The sequence below is a fragment of the Diprion similis genome, chromosome 9 (genome assembly GCF_021155765.1).
Source record: "Diprion similis isolate iyDipSimi1 chromosome 9, iyDipSimi1.1, whole genome shotgun sequence".
Taxonomy (NCBI): Eukaryota; Metazoa; Arthropoda; class Insecta; order Hymenoptera; family Diprionidae; genus Diprion; species Diprion similis.
In genome coordinates, this window is record NC_060113.1 from 3,249,899 (window position 1) to 3,268,430 (window position 18,532).

The 18,532-nt window shown below is 36.4% G+C and overlaps 4 protein-coding genes across 7 annotated transcripts in view; 2 read left to right on the forward strand and 2 right to left on the reverse strand.

The window, feature by feature from the left end:
- LOC124410649 (leucine-rich repeat-containing protein 15-like) overlaps nucleotides 1–18,097 on the forward strand; it is a 67,371-nt gene extending 49,274 nt beyond the window's left edge. Inside the window, exons 4-5 of the transcript XR_006929612.1 lie at nucleotides 2,626–2,629; nucleotides 18,085–18,097. The gene's annotated coding sequence lies outside the window, so the exon portion shown is untranslated. The remainder of the gene's footprint in view (nucleotides 1–2,625; nucleotides 2,630–18,084) is intronic.
- Nucleotides 2,644–5,128, reverse strand: LOC124410651. Of its 2 annotated transcripts, none has more exons than XM_046889173.1 (3): nucleotides 4,492–5,128; nucleotides 3,500–3,717; nucleotides 2,644–3,318 (listed from the first exon to the last, which is right to left on the reverse strand). In XM_046889173.1, exons 2-3 carry the CDS (start codon nucleotides 3,715–3,717, stop codon nucleotides 3,063–3,065), a joined length of 474 nt encoding a protein of 157 aa, XP_046745129.1. In that variant the 5' UTR covers nucleotides 4,492–5,128; the 3' UTR covers nucleotides 2,644–3,062. The 2 variants fall into 2 exon arrangements, with proteins under 2 accessions (XP_046745129.1, XP_046745130.1); XM_046889174.1 differs by lacking the exon at nucleotides 4,492–5,128 and adding an exon at nucleotides 4,384–4,481.
- LOC124410645 (tetratricopeptide repeat protein 37) lies at nucleotides 7,832–14,087 on the forward strand. Of its 3 annotated transcripts, XM_046889164.1 has the most exons (14): nucleotides 7,832–7,940; nucleotides 8,143–8,476; nucleotides 8,613–8,989; nucleotides 9,086–9,501; nucleotides 9,597–10,067; nucleotides 10,186–10,340; nucleotides 10,399–10,534; nucleotides 10,605–10,972; nucleotides 11,170–11,489; nucleotides 11,576–11,872; nucleotides 11,987–12,247; nucleotides 12,532–12,915; nucleotides 12,986–13,247; nucleotides 13,692–14,087. In XM_046889164.1, the coding sequence occupies exons 2-14, from the start codon at nucleotides 8,151–8,153 to the stop codon at nucleotides 13,837–13,839; spliced, it is 3,921 nt and encodes a 1,306-aa protein (XP_046745120.1). In that variant the 5' UTR covers nucleotides 7,832–7,940; nucleotides 8,143–8,150; the 3' UTR covers nucleotides 13,840–14,087. The 3 variants fall into 3 exon arrangements, with proteins under 3 accessions (XP_046745120.1, XP_046745121.1, XP_046745122.1); XM_046889166.1 differs by lacking the exons at nucleotides 7,832–7,940; nucleotides 8,143–8,476 and having other exon boundaries at nucleotides 8,710–8,844; nucleotides 8,927–8,989; XM_046889165.1 differs by lacking the exons at nucleotides 10,399–10,534; nucleotides 10,605–10,972.
- Nucleotides 13,996–16,075, reverse strand: LOC124410650 (pentatricopeptide repeat-containing protein 2, mitochondrial-like). Its single transcript, XM_046889172.1, has 5 exons — nucleotides 15,897–16,075; nucleotides 15,064–15,587; nucleotides 14,597–14,896; nucleotides 14,428–14,532; nucleotides 13,996–14,272 (listed from the first exon to the last, which is right to left on the reverse strand). The coding sequence occupies exons 1-5, from the start codon at nucleotides 15,976–15,978 to the stop codon at nucleotides 14,126–14,128; spliced, it is 1,158 nt and encodes a 385-aa protein (XP_046745128.1). The 5' UTR covers nucleotides 15,979–16,075; the 3' UTR covers nucleotides 13,996–14,125.
- Nucleotides 18,098–18,532: the final 435 nt, after the last annotated feature.

An 18,532-nucleotide genomic window follows, 5' to 3' on the forward strand; every position in this document is an offset into this window, starting at 1 on the left:
CTTTTTCCCTTCTGGTAATTTTTTCAACCGCGCTCACTTGACCTTAATTGGCATGTTTTAGATACGCTCTACCTTGCGATATTTTTCTATCAGCATACGAAAACAGAAACAATTGTTGTACAAACTCTTAATACAGATCTCTCGATTTATTTCATTCTACTTTTTCACCTCAGTATACAACGTTAACGTGTTTCGTTGATAGAAAGCGGTTCAAGGATTATAATTTTTAAACAAATTATTCGTACTTCAATTTATTTTGTACATTTATTGTAATCTTGAAAAAAACCATTTCTTTAATGTATAACGGAAGCTTTCGATGATTGCATAATTGCCAGATATTTCCTCAACTTTTTTTCTACTTTATCTTTTCATCACCCTTGGCCCCGAGATAAGTACCACTTCCGTCTGATATGATAAACCAGAAAAAAATATACCTTACCCCCCCCCCCCCCCCCCCCTCCCTCCCTCCCTGTCTATAATATATCTCTACGCTATACGTGTTACTTATACATGTTTACGTGTGGCATGTTGAAGTTCGTCGAAAAACCGCCTAAACATACTATAAAATACGTCTAAGTGTACCATACATCATCTTTGTTCTGTAAATTGTTTAATAGAATCAAACAGTAAATGAAAGTAAGTCTTCTCTCTTCCATCCGTATTTGAAAAAAAAAAATTGAATGAATAAAAAATATGTACCTAAATGTATGATTAATTACGTAAATATAAGTTGCCTGCATAAGCGTCTATCAATTATGTGTCTATATATAGTATATTCTCTGTGCGAGAAAAAAGTTGAAAATCAATTGAACTAGAGAGAAAAAAAAAAAAAAAAAAAGGAAGAAAAATATTTAAAAAACGAAATTAGTCTTTAAGTCGTTTAGTAAAACTGTAAAACACATTGCGTTGCATAACTTGTATACCAAAAACTACGCTACATGGCTCCGATATACATATGTATATGTACATACACATGCATATGTAAAAATATTGTAATAAGGCAAAGACATAATATAATGGTCTTGAGGCATAGCGAAAATAGAAATAAATTATTAAAATTACATATATATGTATATGAAACGTAACTTTGTAAGCGTATATAATGTAAATAAGTTGATATAATTCATGTGTGTAAATATGGATATAATATTGATATATTATATTGTTGCCCCGAGTCTTCAGCCATGTTGCTGTAATAACATTACTATTAAAAGGTAAAAGAAATGAAAGAAATGGGGAAAAAAAGAGAGAAAAATAAAAATAAAGAGAAAAAGAAAGTGAATTATAGTATATCGCTACGACAACTGTAATATATGTACATATATATATATATACATTCTAAGCATGACCTAATAAAAAATATATATATATAAATATATATATATATGTATTTTATAAAATCTCTCGCCTTCTCTGTCTATCTACCTGGATAAAACCCATTCCCTTTTCAACAGTTGCAACCACTGCGGTAAGAATAACAATTTAGAACTAAATTGCTTCGTAGAGATTTTCGAATGTATATGTCGAATAGACCTTCTCATTACGACACCATTATTTCACAGATTTTAATCTTCGTTTTTTTATTGTTCAACTAATTAAACGTCGAAGTACGATCATTATACGTGCTTGCAGACTCAATCGGTGATTCTGATCACGCGTTTCGATCTATTCATCTAACGTTACAGTAACCGTTTCACGCTTATTACGGACCGTGAGTCGAACAAAACCAATTATTCGCAATAGAGTAGATAATACAACATAGGTGAACCACGAGTGAAAGTGTCTTCAATATTGTTGATCCACTACGCGTTTTTGGGATAGGTCAGCTACGGCGTGTGTTTTTCCTGATATTTTATAATTCATTAATAAAAATTAGAAATTCCAAAATAAAGTCCATTTGAACTATCTTACTAACTGAAACTTCTAGTTTAGTAACTAGAATGAATCTACGCACTCTCGAATTCACAGTAATTATTATTCCGCGTAAAACTAACGTCTTTTAAATTATTATAAGTAGATACGTGTTGGTAAAAATTATAATATAGCAACACTTGAATCGACTGGCAATTTAATTCAAATTTCCACATGTACCGACCGCCGGCGCTTTACTCACAGTTCGAGACGCCACCGCATTAAGGAAACACAGCAGCACCTGTCGACGGTTACAACTGGGTAACATAAGGAAAGAGTGAATGCGAGGATTGCAGGAATAGTTACCGATAATTTTATCCGATTGATAATAACACGAGGCGTGGTAAGAAATATAAATAGAAACTTTATTGACCACTTTCTTCGTCAAAAATGTACACGTGTCGATTTCTTATACTTTCAACCAGCAGTTGAATGTTCAAATGCAGTTTTTTCTATATTCACCTATATCATGAATTCTACAACGATAATCACGTGATACAACGTATCGTTTATTCAAGATTCCAAAAACGTGCCAGATGAATCAGAGCCGCTTATACTTTGTTATATTACCTTACAATAATAATACTTTGGAGTATTTTCCTCATACAATTCACGACTTTGTTTAGCTAGAAATAAATTCGAACCACTTTTTCAGCGACTGAAATGTGGTAAAAATTTACCGTGTTTATTCTTTGTCTTGTGCTATTTTTATAGATGGGTACATTCGTCGCTTATCTTCCCACCAAAGGCACGGGTACTCAGAAATATTCACAGTCCATTGAGAATCGTAGATTTATGGGTTCACAAATTAAATGCACGAGGAGTATAAACAATTAATGTAGAAAACATGTTTATCAGCAGTTTAGTATTTCAGAAATTAAATACTGGACGGGTTTTCTGAAAATGTATTCAGAACGCATTACGCATTCGACAATTGTGCAGTCTGATAAAAAGATACTTTCCTCGATAATTGATCGTAGGACACCGACAGGAGTCCGAGTATCATTTGTTTCTGCTTGATTATCTGCGAGGACTTATCACTTATATTCGCGACGAGGTAAATCCCTGTTTCGCAACAGCAAAACCTGCAATCCGAACCCACTTCGCATGACCGATGATTAATATTTTGCCCGCAAATAAGGCCTCGGATGTCATTTGGTTCTCGGACATGGCTGTTGTGCGTATCGCGAAAACGCGGTGTGCGATTTCCGGAGGTGATCGGACGCGGAAGTCATCGCATCCTTAAGAACATCCAGCATAACGTCCCGCTGTCCGCCGTTCCGAGCCTCCCCAAAACGCTCCAGCAACGCTAAAGTGATTTCCGAAATCTCGTTAAGATCCGCAGCCTCGTACATCGCCGAGTCAAATTCATTTAGAAATTCTTCGCTTGGCCTGTTCGTCGGAGATCTGCGATCAAATTCGATGCTATTAAAGTGGATCAACAAAAGGAGGCAACGTTCTTCGAACGCCGTTTACTGAGGTGGAAAATCGTTCCGAACACAACTTCGTCGCAATATTAAGGGTTTCAGCAATTATTTTAAGCAATCATTATAACCATTTCGTACGACTCATGATCATTGATACTCACACGAAGGATTCCTCCTTGGAGACGATGCTGTTACACCTCTCGTAAAAGTCAAGACATTTTGGATCGTCGTGACGTCCACCTTGTATCAGGTACTTCCTGAGTACCTTTCTGCCGACCGGATCTCTCAACGTTTGTTCAATGTTTTGCGTGATCCGACTGAGGTCTTCGAGTGACAAGCCGAACGTACATTTTCCTATGCAGCCAATTTTTCGTGCCATCTGTAAAAGCGATTATGGTTAATCCCGAGTTACAAACTAATCAGCTTTCTGAGTCACGTGATCTTAAAATATACGTAAATGAAGTCACTTAGTTAAACAATAGCAGAAACTAGCGAAGAAAAGTGACTGAAATCGGTTCTTTAGAATCATGTCTTTCAAACCGTGTTTTAGAGAACGTTTCAAACACATATTTTGCGGTTTATAACGATTCTGAAGAAAAAACAAATTGTACAACAAAATTACTATACCAACGGGGTGTCTTTCCTTACAAAATTGAGAATATCGAATAATCTTAACTGTGTACACAAATCTACGTACCTATACGCTATATCTCATTGTCAGATTCACACAATTGCGAAGATTCCGCTATACAAGGTTGAAGTTAGTAATTTAACGTTATCGTAACGAAACATTGGGAAAACATCACTAATATCTTAATTTTACTACGATTTTTAAGCACCTAAGATTTCGAAACATGATTGCATTTTGTTTCATTGCGGTTTACCGAACTTCAGACAATTCCAAAATGGCGAAACAACGGTTTTTCCTAAGCATGAATCGTTACGGTAATGTTACTAACTTCAATATGATTCGAATATAACATGTCACGTGCCACAACAGAACCCTGAGATTTAACTTTCATTCGCTCATCAATATTACACTTACATTCTGCGTTCTGAAATTATTACGTCTGACTTATCTCCGAACTTGCTATCATCGCACTGAAATCTCAGGGATTATAATCTGAGTCACACAACCTGATCATCAACGAACCTGCTACGTGTGAAGTTGAGTTGTCAACAAGAGGAGAATTACCGTTGCCTCTCTACCTCACTCGATGCTTCGCTTCGCGACTATGATATAGGAGCAAAAATCCAGTCCTTCCGTTCGCCGCGATTGTTTAATTCCTCGGAATGATTCCTTGTAACATCGTCAGCTGGATTTTTATTTCCCCTTTGCTGTTTAATTCCACGATGAAATATTCAGCCGACTTCCGGCGAGACGTTTTATTGCCGGCTTTTGCGTCTACGCGAAAGACCCGACGCTATATCGATCGCTACTAGCATCCGCCATTTTGCACGATTCGAAGACAACTTCAGACTAGTTATTTTTTCACCACTCAAGATGCCCAACACGAGTCAAATAGTAATAAATTTATTGCGAATCTCAGCCGTATTCCACGGCTTATAACCGACTCCTTGGAGGGCGGCTGTATCGAAATACTTAAAGAGAATTTAAGCAGCTCGTCGAGTGCCGAGCAAGCGAAGCGTGGTTCCTCAGGGAGTCAATCCTCGTGACTGACGCGCTTAAAATAGTAGACCTTCTCAGCGAAAACCTGCGCCGGCGTAAGAAAATCTACTAACCGTATTTACTTGCGTACGATTCATCGCGTGTGTCGTTTATCCGAGTTTTAAAAGCGCGTGACAGTACCCTGGATTCACGGTACCAGTTTTGTCTTAATTTTTCACCGTGCGATAAAAGCGAGTTCATTTCACTCGAAATTATTTCTCTGCATGCTGCAGCAACTCATTATTATACATATACGGTTTATAATTGTAAACTGCTCGTTATTTCCGTCACAACACCAAGTTGAACTGGTCTTTTAATTAGCAGCGGTTATCGCAGTAATGCGATAACCGAACAGGAACGGATGATAGTGATAAGTAGAGCTAAGGAGTTGAGAAAGCAAGACTGCTCTGAGCTCTGTCTCGAATTACGTGTTCGGTTGAATTTATAAGAATTATGTACATTTTCAACTTACAGACTCGCGGTTCGCGCTGTTTCATCAAGCGGCGTGGATGCCGGTCTTGAATAAACAGAAACGAGAACACACGAACCTGCCACAATAGAATTATACATATATTACATTAGAAGAATGACCGTAAATTTATCACGGGCTTGAATGTACGTGAGAATTTTTTTTTTTGAATAATAACGTCATCCGTTTAATACCACCGACTGACATTGTCCTGTGCGGAGAAAGAAAAAAATGAAACGAGACAGAGTGAGAAAAAAGCGGAAACTATTACGAGCTACTTCAAAAAATTTACATGTTGTAACCGATTGCGACAGAAGATTTCATTGTACTTCGTATGTGATGGTAATTTATTAATATCACGTTTTATCATCCGATGCCGCATACTGTTCTTTTGTGACATGTGTGAGTTTTCAGAGTCTGTCAGGCATGCACCGATCGCCTTTTCATAAATATAATAAAGATATCTATTATCTGAATATATAGTACAGTCGATACATGTATACTGTTCTGAAGTGTAATTAAAATTGTGAAATAATTATATTTACTTGCATCTTTCACATTTTTATGTCTCATTTTTTTTTTTTTTTTTTGGCAATGAAATCTATAAGACCACCGTAGTTTCTTGCATGTACCTTAAACATATATTTGTACATAGGTACGTAGTTGGCAGGTTGATCACGAAACATGTGGTAAATTAGTCGAATAAGTTACCGAACAGAGGCCACGGTGGTCTCACGTGTAAAAATAAGACAACGAAGAGATCCCATTGTTAATGATGTAACGTCGGAAAATATACATGTATGTACATTTTAGCTGCGTGTAAGTTCTCAAATGTATGTGCATGGAATATCGTAATATCCTTATACCGTCACAGGTAACGTAAGAGGCAGAAGCAAGGCAACCAACACCAAGAACACGAAAACTGTTGAACAGCAGGTGGAATGATCACCTGCTTCACCTGCATACCGATTATGCCATCCCTGCCTTATAGCTGGTCGAAATTCGCTCATTGCTTACAGTATATAAAAGTTCTACAGTTGAAAAGAAAAAACTTTTACACTCTGTAGAAAAAATATGTAACATGGATACTAAGGTTGAAATCCAACTTTTCCGAAGGCTTCATAATAAGTTAGCAGAAGATATGTCAAAAGCTAATTGAAACGTAACGAGTAAAGGCCTATAAATTTTCACCTAAAATGTATTACATCGATAGTATAGTATAGTAAATAAATCCCTGCAATACTAGATCTTCAATGATTATGTTTTCACTTCTTCCGTGTTGATATAAGATTTGTAAGTAAAGTAAATACCAAGCGTAATTTTAAACAATTTTTCAAGAGCTTTGAAGACTGTTCGAGTATCGCTTGAGTATTTTTTATCACTTCAAGTATGCCATACATTATAGAGCAAGCACAGAGATTAAGTTTTCAGTAACAATACAAGGTCTGTCAACTTTCGTATAAAACTGAGGCGCTTCGCTAAATTATACTCCAATATATGTACATTATACATAGCCTTGACACACACATATACATTTGACGACTGATTTATGGTAATATGTTGTACATACATATTTACTGGCGTGGGTGTGTATTATCGACAATCCGTGAAATTGTTACTTATAGAGTTAGCGCCTGTAGTAGCTAAGCACATAATGGTATTGTATGTACCCTCCCGCACGAAGTAACCATAACCTTATGCTGTATTAAATAGCGTCAAACTTATGGGGCTGATTGTTTGCACACAAATTGGGTGATAACGTAACGTCACTTACGGTTATAACAAATCAATGCACGACCTGCATTGCCGGCACAATATCAACAATGACGTGCTCGATTCTATTAAAAAGGAATAATGGATATTTTGTTATCGGCATAAAAGTATATCGCTGTCTTTGACAGTCGCAGTCGTTGGGTAATTCATTTGTTTGGTAGCTGATCCAGGGTGTAAGGCCGATAAGTTGATGTCAATCGATAACAGTGGGCTGCAGCTTACCAACATTTGTGTGTTTCATACGTGTACAAAAGCCGCAAACCTGTAAGGGGCTTTTGCAATCAATATTCTGACACAACACGATACTAAGTGATTTCATTGGCTTATTCCGTTAGATCCGACCAATGAAATCACTCAGTTTTGATTTGTGTCAGAAAATTGATGGAAAAGGAAGTTAGTATATACCTATCAGTGCCATGGTGCAAGAAATGCAAGAATACGTCAGTCGTCGAATCTAATAATCTGCCATATGAGCTATTGCAGATTTGTGGTTATGTTCTAATGCAAAATCAAGTTTCAAAAACATAATAATCTTTAAAAAAGGATGATGGAAAAGGAATTGATACTGAGAAGTCCGTATTTCTATTGAACGTTAAAATACCGTGTTGAACACAACCATTAAAATTCCCATTGGAGGTTATCGCATGTATTGTACATACGTAAATTCGAATATTCTTGCAAGTAGGCTCGGGTACGTACCATAATAAATTAAAGATATCCGATAACATAAACATAAACACTACTGAAATTATTTCTACAAGATATTGTCAATTTTTTTACCTTTCTTTGTTTAAAGCTGCCAAAGAAAATTTGCAAGAAATTCACCAATCTTCCAATTAATCAAGTTCACAGTGATTATTTAGTCAAGCTCAGAACGTTGCCAATTTTTTCAGACATCAATATGTCGAAAGTGACGAAATTGGGCTTGAAAGAGGCTCGGGAATTGATCAAGCAAAAAGAATTCAAGGAAGCTATAAAAAAATGCAAAACCATCCTTAAGGAGGATAAACATAATTACATAGCACTAGTCCTGCTTGGGGCTGCTATGCAGGAAGTAGAAGAACTGAGATCTCAAGCTCCGTTAGCTCTCAAAAAGGCATCTGAAATCCAGCCCAATAATATCTTGGCCTGGCAGGGTTTAGTTGCATTTTATGAGCGAGAACCAAGCAACCATCTTGCGCTGCTGGAGCTGATCACAGCTCACAGCAAACTGTTGCAGCTTGATAGGTAATTTTTATTGACAATTTTTCAGATCTGAAACAAAATATTTAACTTCGTATTGTTCAATAGATTATAGAGCCACCTTAATTTCGTGTTTGGTAAGAGTTTATTCAACAAAACTCATTTATTCAATTAATTCTAGCGATCCAGCAAAGTTTTCCGACACAATCAACAAAATTGTGGATCTTGCTTTAGAATTACAAGATGATACAGCCTTGGCACAAGTTATATCAACTTTTAACCAGCTTAAAGAGAGAGAAATGTTGAGCGAGGACAGAGTAAGAATAATCAATTCTAGCTTGGCGAAGATTTTAACTCAATATCCAAAAAATTTAGAGGAATATTCTGCTCTGTTAGAAGATACTCTTGCAAAGGTGTGCAAAGATCTGAATGTAACTAATAGGCAAGAATATTACAGAAAATATTTGAAAATTCTATATAATATTGGAAAACTAGATGCTTTACTTACAGAAGCTGCTAGGATGCACGAAGAGTTCTCCGATGACACATATCCGTTGGGTAGGTTGACGGGGAACTGTCCGTATTGACAAACTTTGTTGACAACTTTTCGCATCTTGTAATTATCATTACTCTCATCGCACTCTTTATTCTCAGAATGGATCTGTCGAGTGTATTCCGAGAAAAGTATTTTAAATGGTTCATGCGATGGTATAGAAATAACACCATTCTATGAAACACTGCAAGCTCTGAACGTCGATTCGAGTGTGGCAGCGATGGCTAAAGCAGTAAATTTGTACCAAAATGCTAATTTCATTGAGGCAAGGGACACTTTAAATCACGTCGTCTTTCTTAAACCAAACTGGTTGTACCCATGGGTGACCTCAGCAGAAGTTAATCTAAAACTCTATTGTTTTGAGGAAGCTGAAAGGGCAGCTGCCCGTGCCAACCGATTAATAAAACCTGACACTCCAGGCAAGCTAGAGCTGAAGATACAGCTTATTATGTTCGAGGCAATAAGTCGAAATGCAAATTCAATAGACTCGAGGTTTTCTATGGAAATGCTTGAAGATGTGAGTCTTAACGTAGTCGAATCTTGAAAATGTCTGGTTTACTGTATTCTGAAAATTAGGGATTAATTGAAAATTTGTGAATATCCTCTTACCAGAGAATCAGCAGAGATTCGTCTTCACACAAATTTAAATTAATATTGGCACGCGTACGTGTTCACGTTGAGGATCCAAAGGCAAATGAATTGTTGAAGGAACTTCAAAATCACTCGGAAACAAAAGTTGAAGCTACCATCCTTAAAGCAATTGCTTTAAAAAACCAAAAAAAATTAGATGAAGCTGCAGACGTTATTGGCTCAGCTTTGGAGAACTCGGAAGCGTGGTTGGTGCTGGGAAAAATCCATTGGGAAATGGGTGACTACAATCACAGCCAAATGGCATTTTTGAAAGGCATCCATGCCGATCCTTACAACTGGGAGTGCTTGGTTTATTTGGGTCACTACTATCAACAGTATGGCAAAGACTTGGAACGGTCCCAAAAATGTTATCAAAAAGCCTTGCAAATCAATCCAGCCTCTGAAGAAGCAGGAATCGGTCTTAGTACAGCTTTCAGGCTCTTGAAAAACAGTGTATGTATATTCCTATGAACTACGCATCACCGAAGCGAGTTAGCAGGCAATTTTCTTCTGAAATCATGTCAGGCATTTAAATGTATATATAATCAGAAAATTTTTATATGTTCTACAGGAAGCAAACATGCAATTACTGCAGCGTGTAACAATGTACGGAGGGGGTCCTAAGTGGGCTTGGCTTCAATTGGGTTTGCATTATTTAGACCAGGGAAAGCCTGAGCAGACAATAAACTCATTGCGTAATGTTGTAAGAAGCAATCCAAATGACAAGTAAGTTAGAAACATTGTCATCATGGGTATGAGTATCTGGTTCATTTAATTTTTGTAGTCATTGCTGGGAGATTTTGGCTGATGCGTACTTGGCGAGAGGGGCTCATACATCAGCACTAAAATCATACCACCGAGCCCTGGAACTGATTCCTGGATCTTTATATCCCATGATACAAATAGCTAACATTAAACTGGTAGTTATCACGAGTTACTTCTTCGAGCTGTATAATTTTTGACCCAGTTTCAACCAACAAACTCTTTTAGATGCTGAGCCAATTTATAGAGGCGAAAAATGATTTCGAGCAAGTCTTGCAGTCTGAACAGCGCTATATCCCAGCATTAAAGGGACTAGCAGAAACATTACTTGGCTTGTCTAAAGAATATGCTTGTAAACAACTACTGGGTCGATCACGAGAAAATGCAGAACTAGCTGCTGACTACTTGACTACAACCATTACAGAAAATAGTGGGTTTTCTTGCATTTGGAAACTATTGGGTGATGCTTGTTATCAAATAGCAACTTTACCAAAGAAGTATTGCTTCATGAAAATTAGTGCAGGCTTAGTTAAATCTGAGAGCCAAGAAAAGCATGTAATGATTGAAAGAGCAGATATATTCTCATTGTCCATAAGGTAATAATCAATTTTCTAATTTTAATTAAAAAAGACTTGGAATTTCCATGGAATAAATAATCTGCACAATATAATCACTGCCTTTACCACTGTTTTCATAGCATCTATTTGACATATTTTTATGATACAGAGAGCTATTTGAAGTCTGAAACTATGAAAGGATTTTGCAATGATTAATAATATCATCTTGTGTCTAGGTCATACTGCCGTGCATTAAGTTTATCACCAGGTTCTGCATTACTTTGGCACGATCTGGCATCGTGTTACTTATCACAGTTGAAAATAAATTCAGCCTCCGATCGTCATGACGTGGCTAATAAAGCTGCAGCAGCTGCTAAGCAAGCTATAAAACTATCACCATCGTCGTGGATGCATTGGAATCTGTTGGGCGTGATCTGTATGACACCTGAAATTAAGAATTACGCCCTTTCACAGCATTGTTACGTAATGGCGATCGACATGGAATCGCAAAATGCTGTAGCTTGGAGCAACTTAGGAACTCTATACCTACATTTGGGTATATATTTTCTTGTGCTTAACATTGGTTAACCAACAACTATTTCAATTTTAAAAACTCACTATTTCTATTCCCCCATCTCCAAGGCGATCCTTACAGGGCAAACGAGGCATTTTCACGAGCTCAACGAGCCGATCCTGGATATAACAATAGTTGGATAGGTCAGGCTCTAATTGCTGAGAAAATGAATAGGAAAGAAGCTATGGATCTGTTCAGACACACTACCCAGTTGGGGTATCACCATCAGGCTGCATTGGGTTACACTCATTGGGTTTTATCAACTCTTTTAAACTCCGAAGCTAAAAAAGATCCTTTGTACACATACACAATTGAAAATATGCATGCGATATCAGTGGCAATGGACGGGATAAATTGGTACCTTGGTAAGTCAATTACTATCATTGACTCGCTATTCTGAGGAATTTATTTTCTTGATATATTTATTTCATATAGTTTATATAAGTATGGAATACCATTATAAACTACATTTTTTGCAGAACATGTTCCTGATGATCCCTGTGCCTTGAATGCCTATGGTTTATTACTAGAGCGCCAAAAATTGTATAACCCTGCAGTCAAAGCATTCACCTTGGCTTTAAAATTAGCCACCAAAGACAATGAGAAAGACTCCTTGCGGGTTAACTTATCACGCAGTTTAGTGCAGCTCAATAAATTTGATGAAGCTGTCCAACTTTGTCAGAGTGTCAAAAATGCTGATTTCAATTCCCACTGTCAACTTGCTCTTTCGCTATTCAGAGGTATGCAACATTCAATACATACAATTACAGAAAAAGTTTAGACGTTTTTTCTGCCGTCTTTTCAAGTCTCCAATCTGCCATTCCAAGTCTGAAATTGAAGCAGGAAATCTCATGACATGTGACCATTACTATTGAAATGTTTTCAATTTTTTTTTGTAACTTACTAGAAATGAAAAACTGTAGTATTGTTTGCTGCTGTTAAAATAGTTCATCGTTATAAAAAAAATTGTCCCAATCACACCTCCTCCTAAGTGCTGTTGAAACAATTTTCTTGTTGCAAGTAGCCGAGAGATACGAAGAATCTTATGGCGCTTACGAAGCAGCCTTGCATTGGCTAGCAGGTGATGGCTCAGATAAAGCGCATGTACTTTGTGCGATGGCAGCTATGGCCTACATGTTTCAAGGTGTTGATGATGCGAAGACTCTACTCTTCCAATGCATTCGAATTCAACCGCCAACCGTTTCCGGACTTCTTGCCGCAGCTGCACTTGGATTACTTCATCAAGACATTAACTTGGTTGCCTTGGTTCTGAAAGAGTTGAAACCATATCAAGATCATCCAGAACACAGAAATCATATTACTTTGCTCTCTGCTTACTCGCATGTTGTTCAAGATGATAGTAAAACTGCTATTAGAGTATTGAGTAAAGCTGCACATAGACATCCTGGTAAGTAAATGCTTGGTGTACGAATTTCCAGAACTTTTGGACGATTGTTGGATGTTTGTTTCAATGTTAGGTGACGTCGAATCATGGGTTTCATTAGTGCGCTTATTGCCTGAGTCAGAGCCAAAAATCATTGGTAACAGTGCAGAGAAGGCTTTGTTTTTGGGCCTGAGAAATTGTACAGATGTCGTGGCAAAAGTGAGCTGTACTTCATCGATTAGTCATCTCATTTTGGGTCTGGGTGATAAAGGACTAAAATCTAGTGAAAAGGCAATACACTCATTTCCCTATATGGCGGAAAGTTGGGCTACATTGGTTGCAGCACTTCTTCCACGGTAATATATTTTTCTTCTTTAAAAGTGAACAGATGTCGTATCACATAGTGAAAAATCGAGTTTCAATGTTCATAATTCAACGGACTGTTGGTGCGGAGGGCTACCAGCATTGATGACAGCATGTGAAATAAATCAAAAGCTGGCTTATTTCACTAATGCTATGGAATAAATTAATTGGCCAATCAATTATTGTTCAAACCAATATTTTAGAAGTTACACGAAATTGTAAAGTCAATCCACCCGAAATTTTAATTCTTAGCCTCCTTTTGTTACTTGTGTAATATTCAAAATATTGACTTGGAAGTCACTATTTATGCAAATATTGTTCGTAATCGTTGATAATATTGGCATTATTTGCTCTATTACAGGCTTTGGAAGCCTGGTATACCTTATATTTGATACATATGACAAACCTTGTAAGCGGAAATTTTCCCTCAATTTCAGATCCAAGTGTAGAGATTCTAGTCCAAGCGCTCATTGGCTGACAATGTTAATTTCCACCATACGACGGCGTTTTGCAATTACAAGACCCATGACTCAATGGCTATCGAACAACGAAAGAAAGGCTAGTTTATGGCTGACCAAATCGTGATATCAGGACAGGTTGTATATTGGTAAAACTGTTCAAGGCATTAAATTTTTTTGTATGCAATCAAATAAAGAAATATCCTGAAATAAAGGAAGTATTCACTAATTGTGGTACATTGGATATCCTATAAATATGTATTAACAGGCTATACAAAGAAACTATCAGTTACTAACGACTTGTATTTCATAAGTTTTACATTCAATTGTGATTTTTATATGATATCGTCACTAATGACACGAATTGTAATGTTATACGCTGCAAGTTCTGTTCCACCTCTAAACTAGGTCTTTCAATACAACTCTTGAGAGTCAGCTGTGTACGCTCTACGTATCCTTTGATTTCGGTTATATCCTTTAAATTTCGATGGTGCCTCTCCAGAGGTCGTGTTATTCCGCACGAACCCTTGTATCGGTAGGCATAGAATATCATCCAAGGTCTGCAATTAAATGCGGTAAGTATCTGATGATTCGAATAGCAAGATTCACATACAACATATCATGAAATAAAATTTTTCGTACAATTTCTAAATTTTTTAAGGAACACAATGAATATTAGTCAGATATTTTTGATCTAGAGTTAAAGCCTACTTACCGAGTTTTCGATCTGCTCGTTGAGCTTCAATTGCTTGACTATAGTCACAATGGGCTCATTCTCACATAGCTGTGCTCTCTCTATGGCTTTCTCAACTCTCTCAATCTAAACAAGTAAATACAACGACGAATCAAACATCTAATAAACTAAAAATATAATAATCACGTACCACTTCTGCTGGATAAACATGCTTGCGCAGATTTGGTCTGTCAAATGTCAAGGAATTTCTCAGTATTGACAATACATCATGGAGCCTGTCAAGTTCCGCCAGAGCTGCAACCTTGAGGAGCCTGACCGACACATAATTGCTTTGATGTTCACTGAACGTAATCTCAACGGCAATATCTGGTCTACCTTGATGCAAGGCAAGTCCTGCGAAGAACGTCGAGGCTCTGCGGACTAAGTATCCACCTTTGTTTTTCAATGTTCGGTGAACGTTAATAGCATACTCAAAACTCTCGGGAGAATTCTGAAATGAAATTCAAGTACACCTGTTAATGATACACGCGGAAAACCGATGACTCTAGGATTGTGAAACTGGTAAAGGATGAATTTTCTTAAAAGAAAACGTTCTTCTACGAGTAAAACATGGTACCAAATAAAACGAATAATTGACCATTCGTTAAAGTTGCATACCTCTTTGTAACACGCTGCAAAAAGTAAGATCAGAAGACTCTGTGGGGTACCGGTACTCAGCAATTCGGTCTGAACAGTATCCCAAACTTGTCTAACGTCGGCATATCTTGCTTGTTCGAATAACAAATCCATTAAGATTTGGCAGCTGGATACTTGAAAGAAAACTCCTTTCAAGTCAGGATTATTGAATGCAGAGAAAGCTTCGTCGGCTTTGTTGAAATGATGATAGGTACGCATGGCGACGGGCCCAAATACGAATGAGCCAAATCTCAATTCCTTATTTTGACTGTTGAATTTTACCAACATCTTGGAAAGCAGTTCAAAGTCACTTGGATTATCGTTCGCTAAATGGAACATATTCTTCAGATCTTCTGTGAATATCATGGTCGATTCCCCCTTTACAGCGGCTAGCATTCTTTCACGGAAATTATCGCTTACGTTATGAAATTGATTGTTAATATTCTCGCGTTGCCTTCGATAACTTTCCAACCCCAGTGCGGAGGCTGTGTACAATGATCTGATACCTTAAATCCAAATTCATAAAATTATCAATGCGTTCTTTAATTTTAATGTAAATAAACAGAAACTAATACAATCAGGAAAAATGTCCGCACGAAAATCCGGCATTCGACCGGTGGAAGTGAGGTCTGGATTGTTAAATAGATACCAACAAAATGTAAACTTGATGGCATGGTTTAAGTGCGTAAATGAAACGTGTGATGTTCCTCTAGGAGTATAAAACTTATTGTTGAGCCTTTTTTCAAGCTTCGGTTTTTATCGGGAAATTAACAGCGTTGTTTTAGGCTTGGGTAGTTAGTGAAAGTAGTTCTTACCGCTGACACAAATATTTTGTGTAATACTCCAGTTGAATACATTTGAGGTAATTCTCCATAAACTTTGAATATTACGAGCCATCGTCAACTAATAGATATTATCAATTTGACCAACAGTTCTCAAATAAATTCGTTAGCTGCTCACACGACGTTCGGCAGCTTCCCAGGGTCACAATCAGTATCAGAACATGGACGACGGAAATACTGCTGCTAATGCTGCAATCTAGACAACGTGTGTGTCGACAACGACCAACGACATTCGATACACAGCCTTCGATTGTACGCTCGCTTTTCCGGTCTTCCAAATCATGTGCATGTAAAATATTGGTTTATTCTTCTTGTTCTCTCAATTTGCAGGCCCCTGGATTCCCCCATTGAACCACTATTTATAATAGACCCGTTCCGTTATGTAATGATTCTCTTCATGCACCGATGACCTTTACAATTAACTGTTGAACATTGTTGAAGTATTGTTTTTTGCGATGTGAATTTAGCACCAAGGCGGCCTAACTATAATCATTTACTATTTTATTATTTTCACTATTTTTCAGGCACACAATCGCGCAGAGCAAATATTTCAATTATAATACTTCAGTCTCTTCGAACGTCATAATTAATTAAGTTGAATTCGACCTACGCTTGACCTCATTTGTTCAGATTTAGTTCTAAACTTTTTTCGGAATTCTATTATAGCCCGAAAGAAAACTTTCAATTTTGTCAGTGTTTTGAATCGAAGGGTTTAGAGTTACGAATTTTTTTTAAACGACCTTTGCTAAAAAAAAAATAACAAACAGTGAAAAAACGGGAGGTCAGATAATAAAATTTCGTTAAAATTAAATACTCAGTTCCGTTCGAAGTTTGACAAAAAAAAAATGCTATAAAAAATCTGCAACTTCTCCAGGGGTGATTTTTTCCCCCTAAAGTAAAATCAATCTCAAACGCCTAGAGGGTTTATGAATTTATTTTCAAATTGCGTGTGCCATTGGAACTGCCCTGATCACTTTTGGATACGTATATGGCGTTATTTTTACATCATTAAATTGTAAATATTTCATGTGTTAAATGGTATATTAAATAAGGTATATTGAATACAATACAACATAAGTAATCTGAGGGTCGTAAACAATGGTTCAAAGAAATTAGGAACTTTATTTTTCACATCTTACACATCGTAATATGGATGATATACATGAAGTGTAAATTCTCAACTAATATTAGGCTCCATATTCATCGTAGTATTAATTATTAGCATAAGTTTCAATAATATTATAAATGGGTAACTCACACCATGATCTGGATTGTTTAAAATTTCCATCAATATATATTGTTATTGTTAAAAACCAAATTTTAAACTTGACACGAATAGCATCAAAATATTCATTATTTATTTTCTGCGCAAGTAATTATTGCTTGGAGATATATATCATTTATTACAATAATTACAACTTTCACTTGATTTAAAATCATGTCTTTTTCCTTGCACTAAAATAAAACAGAATCATCATTACACACAAAAACGCACACTTTTATAAGACTTGCTTCATCAACAATAATTATATAGCTTGCACTTGACAAATAAATTTACTTGCATTGTTTCATTTTATACTTTTTTTTCTGACTGTATTGGCTTCATTTTAATGGAGCGAAAAATTGACAAAAATTTATATCGATTATAATACAAATGCGGGATATATTATGGCGTTATGTACCGTTTTATCGTATCTAAATTTCCAATCACAACTTAATTTTCTACGCGGCATTTAAATCACTCTCGTACAATGTTTCCACCTATTCCCGTAATTTTAGACTTGTGTTCAATGGGTACATTATTGTACATCGATTTAATACTGTATGAATATTTTCATATACAGCATTTGGGAATCATTGTATGCTAATCAAGCGGCGAGTGTGAAACCTTTCAGAATCTCCGTTAATGTCCATTAATAAAAATTATATTCCTTCATCCATTCAAAATATTAAATTGAAACTTCGAAAAGGAAAAGAGTCATGCAAAAATTCCAATTATTATACAAATGCAAATGAGTAACAGGGGAACTTTTCAAGAAATTACTGAATTTCATAACGTAAGCCTAGTCATATAGTGCGATACACCTGGTCTTATATTCCATTTTTCATTAATTCCCAATAAGCATTACTTCAGTTTTAATGGTATGGCAAATATGTATAGTTTAAACAATGTCTATTGCACATGTTACTTTTCCAGGTTCTCAAGTAAATGTAATTGAGTAAAAAATAAAATTTGCAAAAACACATCATACCATTTGCAATTGTGTAAATTATAATTGTTGATAAAATTTTATACACCACAGCGTTGAAAGGTCGGCCCCAAAAAATGGAAAACTAACGTTTGCCATACTGCAGCAATGTTTGACTCGAGTATGAATTTAGTTACAATAACTGTATAAAATTGTTGGAAATAATGGAACAGAAATTAATAGTTTCAATTTTTAGTTTTTGTCCCAGTAAATGAGCAGTAAAACGTTCGGAATTGTCAGTGGAATTTCACAGTTATGAATATTCAGATCACTCAATAAATACATTCTTATGTCACGTTATGACATTTTTTTACTCTGTAACAGAGGTAAATAAAAATATTGTAAGCATTACTTACACGT

Excerpts from the sequence above, each read along its gene's own strand:
- LOC124410645 (XM_046889164.1), top strand. The coding sequence starts at position 8,151 with ATGTCGAAAGTGACGAAATTGGGCTTGAAAGAGGCTCGGGAATTGATC. Across the intron at positions 12,248-12,531 it reads TGCTCTTTCGCTATTCAGAG|CCGAGAGATACGAAGAATCT; the intron begins GTATGCAACATT and ends TGTTGCAAGTAG. Across the intron at positions 12,916-12,985 it reads AGCTGCACATAGACATCCTG|GTGACGTCGAATCATGGGTT; the intron begins GTAAGTAAATGC and ends TTTCAATGTTAG.
- LOC124410651 (XM_046889173.1), bottom strand. The coding sequence starts at position 3,717 with ATGGCACGAAAAATTGGCTGCATAGGAAAATGTACGTTCGGCTTGTCA. Across the intron at positions 3,319-3,499 it reads TCCAAGGAGGAATCCTTCGT|ATCTCCGACGAACAGGCCAA; the intron begins GTGAGTATCAAT and ends ATTTGATCGCAG.
- LOC124410650 (XM_046889172.1), bottom strand. The coding sequence starts at position 15,978 with ATGGCTCGTAATATTCAAAGTTTATGGAGAATTACCTCAAATGTATTC. Across the intron at positions 15,588-15,896 it reads ACAAAATATTTGTGTCAGCG|GTATCAGATCATTGTACACA; the intron begins GTAAGAACTACT and ends TTTGGATTTAAG. Across the intron at positions 14,533-14,596 it reads ATGTTTATCCAGCAGAAGTG|ATTGAGAGAGTTGAGAAAGC; the intron begins GTACGTGATTAT and ends TTACTTGTTTAG.